This window comes from Tachyglossus aculeatus, chromosome X4 (assembly GCF_015852505.1).
Source record: "Tachyglossus aculeatus isolate mTacAcu1 chromosome X4, mTacAcu1.pri, whole genome shotgun sequence".
NCBI classification, from domain to species: domain Eukaryota; kingdom Metazoa; phylum Chordata; class Mammalia; order Monotremata; family Tachyglossidae; genus Tachyglossus; species Tachyglossus aculeatus.
In genome coordinates, this window is record NC_052098.1 from 6,609,202 (window position 1) to 6,625,886 (window position 16,685).

Here is a 16,685-nt window from a genome sequence, read left to right on the forward strand (position 1 = left end):
AAGCAGTGTGGCCTGGTGGCCAGGGCGCAGGGCTGGGAGTCAGGAGACCCCAGGTTCTAGTTCCAGCCCTGCCACTGACCTGCAGCGTGACCTTGGATGAGTCATACAATCTCTCTAGGGCCTCAGTTTCCCACCCACCTCCACTGTACAATGGAGATGATATGGACGATCTCTATGAGCCCCGCTGGGACAGGCCAGGTATTATCCTCTAGACTGTACACTCGTGAATAATAATAACTGTGGTATTTGTTAAGCAAACGCTTACTACGTTCCAGGCACTGCATTAAGCGCTGGGGTGAATATAAGCAAATTGGGTTGGACACAGTCCCTGTTCCACCTGGGGCTCACGGTCTTAATCCCCATTTTACAGATGAGGATACTGAGGCACCGAGAAGTGAAGTGACCTGCCCAAGGTCACACAGCAGACAAGTGGCAGAACCGGGATTGGAACCCAGGTCCTTCTGACTCGGAGGCCCATACTCTATCCACTAGGCCATGCTGCTTCTCAGTTGTGGGCAGGGAATGTGTCTACCAACTCTGTGGTATTATACATTCCCAAGCACATAAAACAGTGCTCTGAACACAGTCAGCACTCAATAAATACCACTGATTGATTTCTGACTGCTGCATGGCAAGCAGATTGATCCTTCAGAAGCTGTCCACCTCTACATTATAGTGTTGTTTTTGCTTCTGTGTGCCTTTAAAGTGTTTCTTTTGTTCACCTTTTCTACAGTTACCTCATTTCAGCTCACCACAAAACAGTTGTTTGGGTTTCCACTTGCTATGGAGAATTCCACAAAACACCAGGTAAAGAAATGCTCTTAAAAGTTGTGTTTGTTTTAAGACTTTAATGTGCTTCACCTCTGCAACATAAAATACTGACAAGTAGATAAACAAGATGGGAAACAGTCTTCCCAGAACGGTGACTACAACTCACAGTATCGTACCAATCAGTCAGAATAAAGTGGAAACGTCAAGTTAACTGAAAAACTAGCCACTTCACCTGAGACTTTAGTTTTGGGGAAGGAAGCCAAAAACCCCTTTCCCATTATCTTCAGAGGAAAGACCCAAACCACCACACCTTATTTCGGAGCAGAAAAGAAGCAAAAAGTTCCTTTTGCAAGGATACTCATGGACTTTGACGCTACATTAACGTTTCTAACTACATCACTGCTGAAACATAAACCGTGTAGATGGAATTACGACTTCGTCGATGGAGAAACAAATCTTATGTCAGTTTTATCTCTTTAAGATCCCAGTAGAGCCCGAATTGTGCTCCCTGACCTGAAGCTCTGCGTTACATAGCTAAATTTGGGTCTAAACGAACAGTCCTAAGGCTGCTAATGATGTGCACTTGGAATGTATTTAGCTAACACTTGGTCACGTTTAGCATTTGTTCACGTCCACCTTAGTGTGTGAATACAGAAAGGGTCAGTTGAATCCAATATACAGAGCTAAGCATGCAGCAAAGTTTACATATTAAGATTTACCGAAAAGAAAGCAGAGATGAAAGAACAATGTGAAACTGGGGAAAAAACAGGGAGAAGCAAGACTTTAGAAATCTTTAGAAATCTTACAGTACTAGCCAGAATTATCCTGGTAATTTAAGCAACAGCTTTGCAAATGTAAACTACACTATCGTAGCGGGAAAAAAAAGCTACGACAGACATGTTAATCAGGGGAAAATAGCTTATTTGTTCATTTCTATAACTGTGCCACATTTATTTTTAAACCCTGAAGAATTTTCAAAAGGTGCATTTTCTGCTCATTCCAGAGTTTTCAGAGCTGGTGTGTCTCCATAAAACTCTTCATGAATGTTGCCAGGAGCTGAACATCTTCCATTGTGATTGCATTATACAAAGAAACGCGTATTCCTCCAACGGACCTAGAGTACAAAATGGAAAATGTTGTTGACCATATGTAAAATGGAATAATAATAACGATGGTGCTTACAATATGTCAGACACTGTCCTAAGCACTGGGTGGATCAAGATAATCAGGTTGGACCTAGTCCTTCCCAATAAACTGTAAGGTCCCTCTAGACTGTAGGCTCATTGTGGGCAGGGAATGTGTCTGTTTACTGTTATATTGTACTCTCTCAAGCCCTTGGTACAGTGTTTAGCACCCAGTAAGTGCTCAATAAATACGACAATGAATGAGTGAACAATATGGAGCTCACAATCTAAGTAGGAGGGAGTAGGATTTAATCCCCATTTTACAGATGAGGAAACAGGCACAGAAGTGAAGTGACTTGCCCAAGGCCACACGGCAGGATAGCGGCAGAGCCAGGATTAGAACCCAGGTCCTCTGACTCCCAGACCCCGAGCTCTTTCCACTAAGCCATGCTGCTTCTCGAGATGTTATTTTTTTTAACATTGATTAAACTTCATTATCCCACTCTCTCTACTAGCACGTAATTGGCACTTACATAAATGCAATAAGAGGCGATGAAGATAGGGGTATTAGTTAACAACAACATCATTGTTCTCGTTCCCACTGTCTATGCATCAAAGGAATTCATTAGGTCCTGAGAGAATTATTATTCTTATTATTATTAATAACTGTATTTACTGAGCGCTTACTGTGTGCAAAGCACTGTACTGACCACTTGGGAGAGTACAATATAACATCAGACACATTCCCTGACCACAATAAGCTCAAAGTCTAGAGGGGGAGACTGACATTAATATAAATAAAAGATATATTCAGATATATTCATAATAATAATTATGGTATTTGTTAAGTGCGTACTATGTGCCAGGCACTGTTCTAAGCACTGGGATGGATACAAGATAACTGGGCTGGATACATATGTGCTGTGGGGAAAGGAGGGAGGATGAATGAAGGAGCAAGTATGAGCGGCGCAGAAGGGAGTAGGAGAAGAGGAGAGGAGGGCTCAGTCAGGGAAGGCTTCCTGGAGGAGATGGGCCTTTAATAAGGCTTATATCAGAGAATACAAGTATCAACAAAATATGTGCATCTTCCAAGCAGCATGGCCTAGGGGAAAGAGCACAGGACTGTCTGTCTCCCCTGCTAGACTGTAAACTCCTTATGGGCAGGGAAGGCGTATACCCACTCCATTGTGTTGTGTTCTCCCAAACGCTTGGTGCAGTGTCCTGTACACAGTTGAGTGCTCAACAAATGCCACCAATTGACTGACAGCAGAAATCCAAGGAAGGTTGGGTGTTAAATCTGCAATGGGGCCATGTTTGATCATCCACCTTCAAAGATCACTGATCCAACTGATCCAATCCCTGAAGAAAGTCTGGGGAAAGGGGTATCCTTACCTTGCTAAAACCCATCTTGTTGAATGGACCCAGCCAAAGCCCACTGACTGTGAGCTTGTTGTGGGCAAGGAACATGACTACCAACTCTGTTATACTGTACTCTCCCAGGTGCTTAGAACAGTGCTCTGCACCAAGTAAGCACTCAGTAAATACCACTGATTGATTGGTCATGGTTCTGTGCAGTGCTACTGTCACAAGTGCTCAGAAAACACTGCTGCCTGACTCCCTGACAACATTTATTTTATTGCCTCGTCTGGATTTTGAGGTTACCTGTCTGTAACAAATGGCCTGGCTTGGGAGTCAGAGGATCTGGATTCCAATCCCAGCTCTGCCGCTTGTCTGCTGTGTGACTTGTACTATGACTATGACTATGCTGCCAACTTGTACTTCCCAAGCACTTAGTACAGTGCTCTGCACACAGTAAGTGCTCAAATACAATTGAATGAATGAATGACTTTGGGCGAGTCACTAAACTTCTTGGTGCCTCAGTTACCTCATCTGTAATATGGTGATAAAATCCTCCTCTCTCCAACTTAGAATGGGAGCCCCATGTGGAGCAGGGACTGGGTCACAATCTGAGTAGGATTTAAACTCCATTTTACAGATGAGGAACCTGTGGCACAGAGAAGTGAAGTGACTTGCCCAAGGTCACACAGCAAGCAACTGGCAGAGCCGGTTTTAGAAACCAGATCCTTCTGACTCCCGGGTCCGCGTTCTTTCCGCTAGGCCATACTGCATTGTTGTAAGCCTCTCTCGCCATTTGCTATTGATTGTAGCCTTTAATTAATGCTGAAAGTTGACCATGGAGTTGCACGTGGTACCAGAGTGAGGCCCAGGTCTTCCAGTCCTCAAGGGAGCTGAACAGCACTTCAGCTCTGTAGGCCTTTAAGTTAGATCTGGAGCTTAATGCCACACTGCCGCCGCACTCTAACAGTCTCTCAAAGGATGGCTTGGCCTTCTTGACTCAGTTTGCTCCTTCCTTGTGCATTATCATATCGTTGTGCAAACGCCAAAGCAGAAGCAAAGTTCTCTTTTTGGCATTTGTCCTTGTGCTGGTTGTGGGCTGACCCGATGGCGGTTGTCCTTAAGACGTTATCGTCAGTCCAAAACACCTGGCTGATTCAACGAAGGAACTTACTGTGATTTGCGAGTCTTCGGGGGAAGACACCTCTAGGAGGCAGACTCCCGCATAAAGTAATCCTTGAATGATTGCATCAAACACCTTGGATGATGCTCTGAGTCTGCTGAGTTGGAAGCGTTCCCCTGAGAGTCTAACACCTGCATCAGGGTCTCTGGCTTCACCTTCCAATAGGGCTGGGTAGGATGAACTGTTACAGCTTGGCTCAGTGGAAAGAGCATGGGGTTTGGAGTCAGAGGTCAGGGGTTCAAATCCTGGCTCCACCAACTGTCAGCTGTATGACTTTGGGCAAGTCACTTAACTTCTCTGTACCTCAGTTACCTCATCTGTAAAATGGGGATTAAGACCGTGAGCCCCCCGTGGGACAACCTTAGAACAGTGCTTTGCACATAGTAAGCGCTTAATAAATGCCATTATTATTATTATTATGAACTGAACGAGACTGGGTTCATTAGCCACCTCCACTTTCCCCCGTCGGCGTTGGGGAATAGATCGGACAGGGCAACCTCGGAATCTCGAGGCATTCTTCAGGGCGGCCAGGTTTACCGACCAATTCCGGGTGTCCAGATCTACCCATGGTGTCAAATGCTTTCCTCTTCATCTGTAAAACTCTTCTGAAATGACAATGAACTGCTCTGCTCCCCACCCAACTACCACCTCAGCACTTCTGGGACAACTATATGCTTGTTTACTCACAACTACCTGGAACACTTCTTTGACATAACTACAGAAACAAGGAAGATGAAAAATGGATCTGTAGATAAGTGAATGCTTAAATAATGCTAAGTGAATGCTCTGCACACAGTAAGCGCACAATAAATACAACTGAATGAAAAATAATATCAACTTACACACCCTATTACTTAAGCACTCACTCATCTACGTAACCATTTTTCATCTTCCTTATTTTTGCACATCATTTTAGCATCCATCTCCTCCACTAAATTGCAAGCTCCTTTAGGGCAGGGATTTTGGTCTAAGTATTATACTCTTCAAAGTGCTCAAAACAGTGCTCCACAAGAGTTTAGGACAGTGCTCTGCTCACAAGAAATGCTCAATAAATCCTATTGATGGATTGACTGGTGTTGTCATAAAGTCTAGGAAAATCATACAGAAATCATAGTGCTGCTCCCTGCATTTTCCCTGTGACTTACACACAATCAATCAAATGTACTGAGCGCTTACTGTGCGCAGAGCACTGTACTATGCACTTGGGAGAGTACAATATAACAATATAACACAGTTGATAGACATGTTCCCTGCCCACAATAGTCTTACAGTCTAGAGGGGGGAGAGAGCATGTCGAGATCACGCCCGCTGTGCCACACTGTGGTCCGTGATTCCGGGGGCAACCGGCCAATGATATTCTTCAGTATCTGATCTGAGAGGACACCAATAAATCCATCAATAGTATTTATTGAGCACTCACTGTGAGCAGAAAACTGTACTAAGCTCCTTGCGGAGCACTGTATCGAGCAGATAGGAGGAGTACAATACTTGGTAGACATAATCCCTGCCCTAAAGACTGTGAGCTCATCTTGGGCAGAGAACACATCTGCTAATTCTGTTCTACTTGGCTCTCCCAAGGGCTTACTACAGTGTTCTGCACACAGTAAGCGCTCAAGAAATTTGACTGATTCACTAATTGATAAAGGAGCTTGCAATTTAGCGGGAGGGATGGACACTAAAAGGATTTCTAGGCAAGATTGCTGGCAAGAGAGATGAATGACAGGCCATGCTGCGAGCTGATCTTTTGCCTTCCTTCTTGAAGGTGGTGATTAGGGTGGCATCAACTCAGCATTCCATACTTTGAGGAGGAGCCTGTGGAAGTGTTTGAGGAGAGTGGCCCCTCTCCAAGTCTGTGGAGCACGGGAGGAATAAACATCGGGTCCAGAGGCGGGCTGGAAGGTTTTTTGCTTTTGAAGAGCCTCGTCTTCAGTAGTGGGATACTGAATTGCCACTGCCTTCTTTTCAGGATCTCCTCCTCATCTGCGACGAGGCTGGAGCCATTTTCATCCTTCAGTGGTGGCGGGAAGGCAGGTATCGGGCCTTACAACCCGTCTAGTGGTCCACGCCTGGGCCTGAGGCCTGCAGGAGGGCACCATATGCAGCCTCCAGGTTCAACCCTGATCCAAATTATCCTGGGACTAAAAATGAATTAATCAATCAATTGATGATAGTTATGATGCACCTACTTATATGCAGAGCACTGTATCTAAGCACTTGGGAGAGTACCACGGAGGTAAAAGACAAAATCCCGGCCTTCAGGGAGATTACAATCTAGCAGAGGAGACAGACAGACACAATATTATTGACAGGAGGAAAAAGGATATCCAACTGGTTATCGATCCATCCACTAGGAGCAGCATAACCTAGTGGCTAGAGCACAGGCTTGGGAGTCAGTCAGTCATGGGTTCTAATCCCGGCTCTGCCACTTGTCTGCTGTGTGACCTTGGGCAAGTCACTTCACTTCTCCGGGCCTCCGTTCCCTCATCTGTAAAATGGGATCAAGACTGTAGGCCCTATGTGGGACACAGACTTTGTCCAACCCGATTATCTTGTCTCTACCCCAGCACTTTGAACAGTGCCTAGCACACAGTAAGTGCTTAACAAATACCGTCAAGCGATGCCATCAATTGAGCGCACAAAAAAAAACAGAAAGACAGATAAGTTAGTGAATCAGACAGAAAGACAGAAAGAAAGAGAGGAAGTGTGATTTGGTCCATTCTGAAGCACCATGTTTAGGAAGGAAGGGGTAACTCTGGTTCACAGCAGTACAGTAGTGTCCGTTTACTAAACATTTCAAGGGAGGGGACCTAGATCCTAACTCTAAAACTTAATATTCCGCATTGTTTCTAGAATGCATTCTATGCTGAGGGAACAGAGTCAGGCCTCTCAAAAGCTTCTGGGTCAGATGTGTACTTACCTATGCCCTTTCAAAGAGATCATGTTCAGTTCAAGAGCTTTATCAAGAAACCGTTTTTCTAAGTTGTCATCTCCTTCCACACTGCCAATGTGGATCTGAATGTTCATTCTACTTCGGTATTGTTTTTCCACTGGACATCTGAAAAATATTTCAATCAAGTTGGGTCACACAGGTTACGGTTCAGGTGATGTGACACTGCAGTTAGGGTGTACCAGGACTGATCTGATCTTACACCCTCTTGTTAGACTAACTTAATTTGATTGCTGTTGGCCCTTCACGGCTCTGATGATAAGGAGTGGCTGATATTGAGCCTTCTCAATCATTTTCAGGTTTTCCAGGATCCAAGTTCCAATTAAGAATAGTGTGAAAATGAAACAGCGCACATAAACAATCTTGTTCATCACCACTAACTTGAAATCAAACTCCCCCACCCATTTGCCCCCTCAATTTGTATCCTCTTCTCAGTTTTTTTTCCAGAAGTTTCTACTGGGCGGGATTCATTAAAATTAAACCACAAATCCAAGTGGTGAGAGAAAGTGGCAGAAAAAGTTCTACTCTCCCCTTGAGGAGCATACGTGATTCTTATTCAAGCTAACAGGAGTCAAGCACTCACCTTTAAAGCAGAAGAGCTACTAAAGGGAATAACCAAATACATTATAATGGGCTTTGCACTTGAATTGCTGTCTCTCTTTTTCATGAAATGGTAAAGTTATTTCATTGCTGACATGCACATTCAAACTACAATGCTCCTTTTTGCTATGGCTATTCTTCTGGGTATACAGTCCAACACTATGGCCCTTTTCCTGATGGTTAGTAATTAAAGTGCACAGCTCAGCTAGAAATAGACGCCAACAGCTTCAGTGCACAAAATCAATATCTAAGTCTTCCTAAAGAACTGTTCTTATCCTATTAGAAGTGCATCCACACTAGTGAAAAAGCAGCAGAGAGGAGTAGTAGAGAAGCAGCGTGGCCTAGTGGATAGAACCTGGGAGTCAGAAGGACCTGGGTTTTAATCCCGGCTCCGCCACTTGTCTGCTGTGTGGCCTTGGGCAAGTCGCTTAACTTCTCTAGGCCTCAGTTACCTTATCTGTAAAATAGAATTAAGTCTGTGAGCCTCCTGTGGGACGGGGACAGTGTCCAACCCCATTTGCTTGTATCCACCCCAGCGCTCAGTACAGTTCCTGGCACATAGTAAGCACTTAACAAATACCACAATTATTATCATTATTAAAAATGTCTGCTGTTAGTTAAGTTGCCTGGGTTAGTTAAGCTGTAAAATTCCTCTAGACTGCAAGCTCATTGTGGGCATGGAATGGGTCTACCAACTCTGTTGTACTGTACTCTTCCAAGCGCTCAGTACGGTGTTCTGCACACAGTAAGCGCTCGGTAAATAGCACTGATGGACTCATCTTGGCTTCTATTATGAATAACTTGAAAGTTCTCCCTCCTACTTAGACCGTGAAAGACAGCCTCATAGGGGCCGGGGACTGTGTCCAACCTGATTAACTCGTATGTACTCAAGCACTTAGAACAGTGCTTGCTTGACAGGTTAAGTGCTTAACGAGTATGATAAGAATAAATAAATAAATACCTGATAAGAAGTCTCCATCACTGGCCTTTGCCTGTTCATTCATTCATTCACTCATTCAATCGTATTTATTGGGCCGCTTACTATGTGCAGAGCACTGTACTAAGCTCTCGGGAGAGGACAATATAACAGTAGACAGACTCATTCACTGCTCACTACGAGCTTACAGTCTAGATGGGAAGACAGACGTTAATATAAATAAATAAATTACAGATATGTGCATAAGTGCTGTGCAGCTGGGAACCTGTTCATTTTGCTCCTAACTCTTCTCCAGCAAATTTGCTTTCTCCGCCCAAGGCAACTGTCTTATCTGTTTTTCTTCACCTACTTTCTTGATAGGTCTCACAGCTCTCATTTTCACCTCATTCCTCTTACAGCCAAGGGAGCAACTTGACACATACTCCCACGGCTAACTAAGCCTTGGCATAATTGAGGGTAGAAGGAAGGAAGCAAGCTTTGGGCAGCAGCTGTCAATCAGCCAGGCCCATTCAGCAGGACATGTGCAGTGGTGGTCCCTTGGGAAAAAATATCCCACCAATACCAGCTCAACTCTTACATTTCAATTTTACTGTGCTGAACTGCGACTCAATGAATCTGACCCTCCTACATCAGCAGACTGAGGTGGGGGAACTCACCAGACGTTAACAGGTTCCATGAATTAGTCGGAAACGCCCCTAGTTTTAGTCCGTGCTGATGCAGCCATATTGTACTGTTCATAAAGCAGGAAGGACAATTTTCTCAAATTTACAATTCTTTTGAAATATATGGGGGCCTGAATACAGCACCGAAGTTCTCTATGGTTTTTCCATCGACGACCACGAAACCTTTACAAGCTCATGACCTTGCTATGTTGTAGAGATACATACGTTGGACTTGCTTCCATTTACATCGTGAAAGGAAGGAAAATGTGCTTTTCCTACACACACTTTGTACAGATCTTTCTGGCCTATCTCTAAACTCTAGGGCTCTACTCCCCTAAAGAGTACACAGTGTTTTGGGTACAGGGAGGAGAAGCAGCATGGCCTAGTGGATAAAGTACAGGCCTGGGAGTTAGAAGGACCTGGGTTCTAATACTGGCTCCACCATTTGTCTGCTGTATGATCTTGTGAAGTCACTACTCTGTGCCTCTGTTACCTCACCTGTAAAAGGGGGATTAAGACTGTGAGCCCCACGTGGGACAACCTGATTACCCTGTATCTACCCCGGCGCTTAGAACTGAGCTTGGCACATAGTAAGTGCTTAATAGATACCATCATTATTATTATTACTTTTCCCACTTATTTTCTACAAGTTACATGACTGTTAAAAGGCTCGAGGTCCAGTTTAAAGTCTATAGTGAACGGAAATCTCAGGCTCTCCTCGGCAGAGCCCCCACCGCAGCTAATGTCACGTCCTTTAAGACAATTCCGTTACCAGAAGTCCGACCTGGGTGTCAGAGGCCAATGAGAGGTGAAGACTAATCACCTCTGGGGGAGGTTCGGCGATGGACCCAGCCTCAACATGCAAATAGGTCCTTCCTCCTGACTCCCAAGGGGACAGACTTCTCTTTCTTCTCTTTCTCGTGCTTTCCAGAGCGTTCCTGCCCCAGGCCTCAACATGGGAAGCGAGGGCAGGTTGAATCCCAAGGCTTGGATCTCCAGGCGATGCACCAGGGCTTCTGAGAAGCAGAAAGAGCACAGGCCTGGGAGTTAGAAGGAACTGGGTTCTAATCCCGGCTCCGTCACCTGGCTGCTGTGTGGCCTTGGGCAAGCCACTTCACTTCTCTGGGCCTCAGTTACCTCATCTGTAAAATGGGGATTGAGACTGTGAGCCCTACATGGGACAGGGACCGTGTCCAACTTGATTAACTTGTATCTACTCCAGCGCTTGGCACATAGTAAGCGCTTAACAAGTACCATAATCATTATTATTCCCTCCAGAACAGCAGGAACCCAGGCTGATGGGGCCAGAGAACATGATTTAAGGGAGGGCAGGTGACAGTGCCTTCTTCCACTGGGTGATCCTGACACTGAAGCCATTAGAAGGCCATCAGAGCTCAGGTGGGTGGGGAAGGCATTAAGGCAAATCCGGGGTAACGCACTCTAATTGAGAGAGGGACGCTGAAGAAGATTTACCGACGACAAATCCCCTTGGGACATCGGGGACCAAATTCCTGGGGGAAACAGAGCACTGGATAGGTGCTCCAGGGTAGGGATTTCCAGAAGAGGATGCTGAGCCTGGATTCAGTTCTCTTCTGAAATGGAGAAAGCGGCCCTCACAGAGACAGTTGTTTGTGAATGGGGTATCCGTGGTAGGGAAGCTGGTCTGAGGAGGACTGGTCTCTGAGGGGGGTGTCCATGTTGGGGAAGGCAGGTATCCCCAGGGTTTTTACATAGTAAGTGCTTAACAAATACCACAATTATTATTAATTGTTATTTGGGACTCCTGGCAGAGGGGTATTCTGGGAAGGGGAGTCTCTCTGTCTCTGAAGGGCTGCCTCTCTTCCTCTGCTCCCCTGTGCTTTATTTCTTCTTTCCTCCTCCCTCTAGACGGTAAGCTTGCTGTGAGCAGGGGATGCATCTGTTATACTGTACTCTCCCAAGCGCTTAGTAAAGTGCTCTGCACATAGTAAGCGCTTGATAAATATGATTGACTGACTCCTTTCTCCCCCTTCCCTGCTTTCTCCCACAGCCACTCCCCTCACCCCCATCTCCAGGACCCCAAATGGCAATATGTCATTGTAAAATTTCTTGAAAGTTCTACGGTCTGCAAGGAAAGGCAGGAGGGTGATCCAGCAGGAGGGCATGTGACAGGGGAATGTCTCGGGCGGTAAAGGTGCATGCCCCGTGTCCCTTGGTAGAGAAATGCACCATTGCCGGGTATCCAAGGGAGGAAAATGTCCTGGGCGATGCAAGCCAAAGGGGCAAATAGTTGCTGGCACCTGGTTTCATGCAGACCCCAGCCTCCTCTGTTCTCTTGTAGCTGCCCACCTCCAGCCACTCGGAGCAGAGCCCCTGGGATAATGGGAAAATGAGCCGTTGGCATTTCCATTGGACACCCGGACCCTGTTCCTGTGGGAGATTGGGCGGTTGGGAAGATTGGAGCTGGAGAGCTGGTCAGAAATGGGTGGCTCTCCAGCAGGCTCGAGTACTGAACCAATCCCCTGTCCCCACCAGCTGGAACTAAAAAGCTAAATGTCCCAGAGTGGGAAGGAATTTCTGGGATGAGACGCTCCGGGCATAGGAGAGCATGACGGAGGAGTCCCCAGGGTCGGACATGGGGAAGGTGTCCCACGATTGGGAGTAAACCCCAGGATTAGGTCGTCCTCACAGGCAGGTCCCTAAATTAATACATATACACCTTCTGGTAGTCTCTCAAGGGGGTCGGGAAAGTTGTGTCGAGGCATCTCTCTAGGCAAGGGGTGGGGGAAGGAAAGGAGGGTCTCCGCAGGGTGGTGGTCTGTCCCTGGGGCACAGTTTTCCATGTGAATTGGCCCCCGTAGTGCTCTTAAACAAGAGGATGTAATCCCCAGTGTAGGGGGTGTTACCCAGGCAGCAAAGAGGGGCAGGAGGGGTTGGATCTGTGCATGGGGAGGAGGTGTGCCTTGGGGGACAGATTCCAGTGTAAGGTCTCTGCCAAAGGCTGATCTCAAGGGATTGGGAATGGGTTTCCTGTTCCCTGGTTTCTCTTTTCTCTGTTCCTCCCACCTTCCCCCTCGTCCCCCAGAGAAGCCTTTCAGGGCCTTCCACCTTGATTTCTCGGCTCTTTGCACATGCTCGGTTCCAGTCGGCTTTTTGCACAGGCTCAGTTCTTTGAGTTTGTTCGGGGTTCCTACTTCCCCACCTCCTTTGCATGTGTTCATTCCTTCCAAATCCCCAAAGCATGAACGGTGTCACTTGCTTTTTATATTTACAATGTGGCCTTGAGACTAACCAACCACATAAAAGCAATTTAAACATTTCAGCAAATCTGGGAGGGAACTGAAGATTCCCTTTTAGAAATAACCTGCAGCGTTACCTACACTTGGGAACTCATGAGAAGCAAAGCATAAAACAAAATCATATTGACTTACACATAGAATCCTTGGGATTTATCAATAATATCATAGATCATTTGTGATTTGCTTTTGCTCAGCTTCTCCATAGCTGTAGCACCTCCACTGTTCTTTATCCACTCCAGGACCAAGCTCATGACGTAGATACTGAAATAATAACCAAAGAATATGTTAGTCGAGCTCTGGGAAAAGGGAAGGAGATATCTAAATGGCAGGGTAGGTTTGTGGGTTCAGTGGTACCCCTCTCCCCCACACCCGCAGGGTCTCAAACCAGACTAGCAGAGAATCAGCATGGCCTTCTGGAAAAGAGCCTTGGCCTGGAAGTCAAAGCACTTGGGTTCGAATCCTGACTCCTGCCTACTGTGTGACATCAGGCGAGTTACTTCTCTGGGCCTCAGTTTCCAGATCTGTAAAATGGGGGATTCAATCCCTGTTCTGCCTCCTACTTAGATTGGGAGCCCCATGTGGAGCAGAGACTGCATCCAATTCGATTATCTACACCTAGGCTTAGCACAGTGCTTGGCACAGAGTAGAGGCTCAACAAATATCACAATTACTACAACTTCCATGTTACTTTGAAATTTTCTCAAGCTTGAAAGCCCCTCTAGGTTGTTTGAAAATATTGATTTTTCCCCTTGTGCTAAGTTCTTTGTCAGATGAAAAGTCATTTCTTTCCAAAGATTTCTTTTTTAACCTTGGGAATGCTCAATACGTAGCGTGCCTCAGATACTCTGGGAACAGGGTTTCCAGGTAGCTTTTACATTTTTATTTATGAGCCTCAGAAGAGGAAATACCCTGTGACTGCTATGCTCATTATATTTTCTTTGGCACATTCAATAATAACAATACCTCGAATATTCACAGCACTTTTCTTTCTAAGAACTTGAAGCACAGAGAAGTCAAGTGCTTTACCAAAGGACACAGAGCAGGTCAGGGAGGAGTAGAGGCAAGTCTCCTGAGGTCCCCATCCAGGGCTCATTCCATTCAAGAGCACTAAAATGTGTTAATGATTAGACTGAGACTCAAGATGGGGCCATCCCTCTGCAAATGTGGCTGACTCCTTCAAAGGCTTATTTATGGAGTGCTTACTGTGTGCAGAGCACTGTACTAAGCGCTTGGGACAGTACAATATAACAGACACATTAGGGAAGCAGTGTGGCTTAGTGGGAAGAGCACGGGCTTGGGAGTCAGAGGTCCTGGGTTCTAATCCCGGTTCTGCCGCTTGTCAGCTGTGTGACTTTGGACAAGTTACTACACTTCTCTGGGCCTCAGTTACCTCATCTGTAAAATGGGGATTAAGACTGTAAGCCCCAAGTGGGACAACCTGATTACCTTGTATCTACCCCAGCACTTAGAACAGTGCTTGGCACATAGTAAGCACTTAACAAATACCGTCAGTATTACTATTATTATTCCCTGCCCACAGTGAGCTTACAGTCTAGAAGGGGAGACAGACATTAATATAAATAAATACAATTACAGATGCTAGTCTGAGAAGGCTTTTTGGAGATGTGCCTTCAGTAAGGCTTTAAAGGAGGAGAGAGTCACTGTCAGGTCACTGCCCAGCCCTCTCCCTCTACCCACAGTCGACTTTTCAAGCAGCATCGCTCCGCAGGCAATGAGCTGTTGACGACATGAGTCGGACCGTGTCTTCTACTTTTACTGTGTGCTTCCAAGTGACTGAGTATAATGCTCGGTGATCAAATCAGTCAATCAATCAATCAGTCGCTTGTCTCTACTAAGCCACAAATGTGGGAGAGGACAGTAGGGTTAGAAGACACAATCCCTGCCCTCAAGGAGCTCACAGTGGAGTAGGGGAGACAGACACCAAATCATTTACAGACAGGAGGAAGAAGAGAATGGGAAGACCGTTAGGTGGATGAGTAAATGCACAGATAATAAAGTCTGTACAAAAGGACACTAGGTGACTGTGAAGAAAGAAACGCTGACGTGACACACACAGAACCGGGGAGAAGAAAAATGTATTAGGGAAGGCCTCTGGGAGGAAGTGGGATTTTCCAGTAGGTGCTCAATAAACTCTGATGATGATGACAATGATGAGTTTGCTACTCTAGACTGTATCTAGAGGAATTTAAGTCACATACTAAAAAGGTTCCAGAAGCCAGCACGTGTGCATAGTTTCTTAGTTGTCTTTTTTATTTGAGGAGAAGGCTACTGCCTGGGACCTCTCATCATGTTGGTCTTGGCACTGTCACCTGCTCTCTCTGTCCTCTGCTCAATGGCTTTCCCTAATTCATTTTTCTTCTCCCCAGTCCCATGTGTGTCATGCCAGCATTTCTGTCCTCACAGTCACCTAGTGCCCTTTTGTACAGATCTACTATCTGTGCATTTATTCATCCACATAACTGTCTTTCCATTTGCTTCTTCCTGGATCCTAGTCCTGGCTCTGCCTCTTGTCTACTGTGTGACCTTTTCATTTGCTTCTTCCTCTGGTCTGTAAATGATTCGGTGTCTGTCTCCCCCACTCGACTGCAAGTTCTGAGGGTTTTCTGCCATTGAAAACCAGTAAATGCCCGCTGGGGAAGGGACTGAAGGGGTAGAAAAGGGGACTGAGGAGAGTAGGGTGGGATGGAAATTTAGCTAGAGAGGCCAATTTTATCAATTGGATGTCCTCTGCTTGCAGGGGATACTGTGAGCTAGGAATCTTTGTCAGGTAGGGAAAGAAAAGGATCAATGTTCAGCATAGCTCTCTAGACTGTAAGCTCATTTTGGGCAGAAAACCTGTCTGCTAATTCTGTTCTACTGTACTCTCCCAAGCACTTAGTACCACTGATTTGATTGTCCAATTGATCAATCCGGACCAGGAACACTCGGGTCTGATCTCTTCCACATTTGTGCGAAGACGGCTCGAGATCTTCTTTATAGGAAACCCCGTGCCAGGTCAGTTGGTACCATAGCGCCAAGCCAGGGGCAAGCCATCGCCAGACCACACGGCCTCAGCCGTAGCCTGGAACCGACGAGGTGTCACTCTCCAAAAGTCCCGGCAACTGCTGCGGGGCTTCTGGGAAGGCCGCTTCCAGGAAGCACAGCCAAGGTCATTGTTGAAGGGGAAGCAATCTCTTCTACCAGCTGGCAGCTTCCTCTGCTGGCTCCTCACTACTACTCTGGAGGAATTAGGGGCAGGAATGGCAGCAACCGCAGAGGGGCAGCGGGGCAGCTCTCATAGCACCCAGGGCCTTCTTACTGCCCTGCAGCCCTGGACACTTGCTGTCTCCTGGGGCCTGCCTGGTGCTGGTTTCAGTCAGGCAATGGACGGCCCCCAGAAGACCTCACCCACTGGACCACTCAGGCAGTCAGTCAATTGTATTTATTTAGCGCTCACTGTATGCAGAGCACTGTATTAAGCGCTTGGGAGAGGACACTATAACAACATAACAGACAGATCCCCTGCCCACAATGAGCTCCAACGGCCCAGTAATGGTTCCCAACCTGGAGGATAGGGAAGGCGGGGAGGGGGAATCACAATTTGACCAGAAAGCACTTCAGATCCACCCCACCCCTGACTCTCTCTGAGAGCTCTGAGTGGTGCAGTGGGAGAGGTCTAGAAAATATTGAGGTTAAATACACTACCCTTTCACAGTGCATTCTACCCAAGGGTTCAACAGGACATGGATCTGGGCCCGTATTTAGGCGCTGAGAAGTGCCAAACTTGCCCATGTCCACAGTCACAGGGCCAAGTTTGCCAGCCCCGG

At 46.3% G+C, this 16,685-nt stretch overlaps 1 protein-coding gene across 2 annotated transcripts in view; it reads right to left on the reverse strand.

Moving 5' to 3' along the window:
* Positions 1-833: 833 nt before the first annotated feature.
* The window catches only part of PSAT1 (phosphoserine aminotransferase 1), a 31,058-nt gene continuing 15,206 nt past the window's right edge, over positions 834-16,685 (reverse strand). For both annotated transcript variants that reach the window (XM_038769762.1, XM_038769763.1), the window contains exons 7-9: positions 12,991-13,119; positions 7,352-7,489; positions 834-1,885 (exon numbers count right to left, since the gene is read on the reverse strand). In XM_038769762.1, coding sequence (XP_038625690.1) covers positions 1,780-1,885; positions 7,352-7,489; positions 12,991-13,119 — 373 coding nt within the window. In that variant the 3' untranslated portion in view covers positions 834-1,779. The remainder of the gene's footprint in view (positions 1,886-7,351; positions 7,490-12,990; positions 13,120-16,685) is intronic.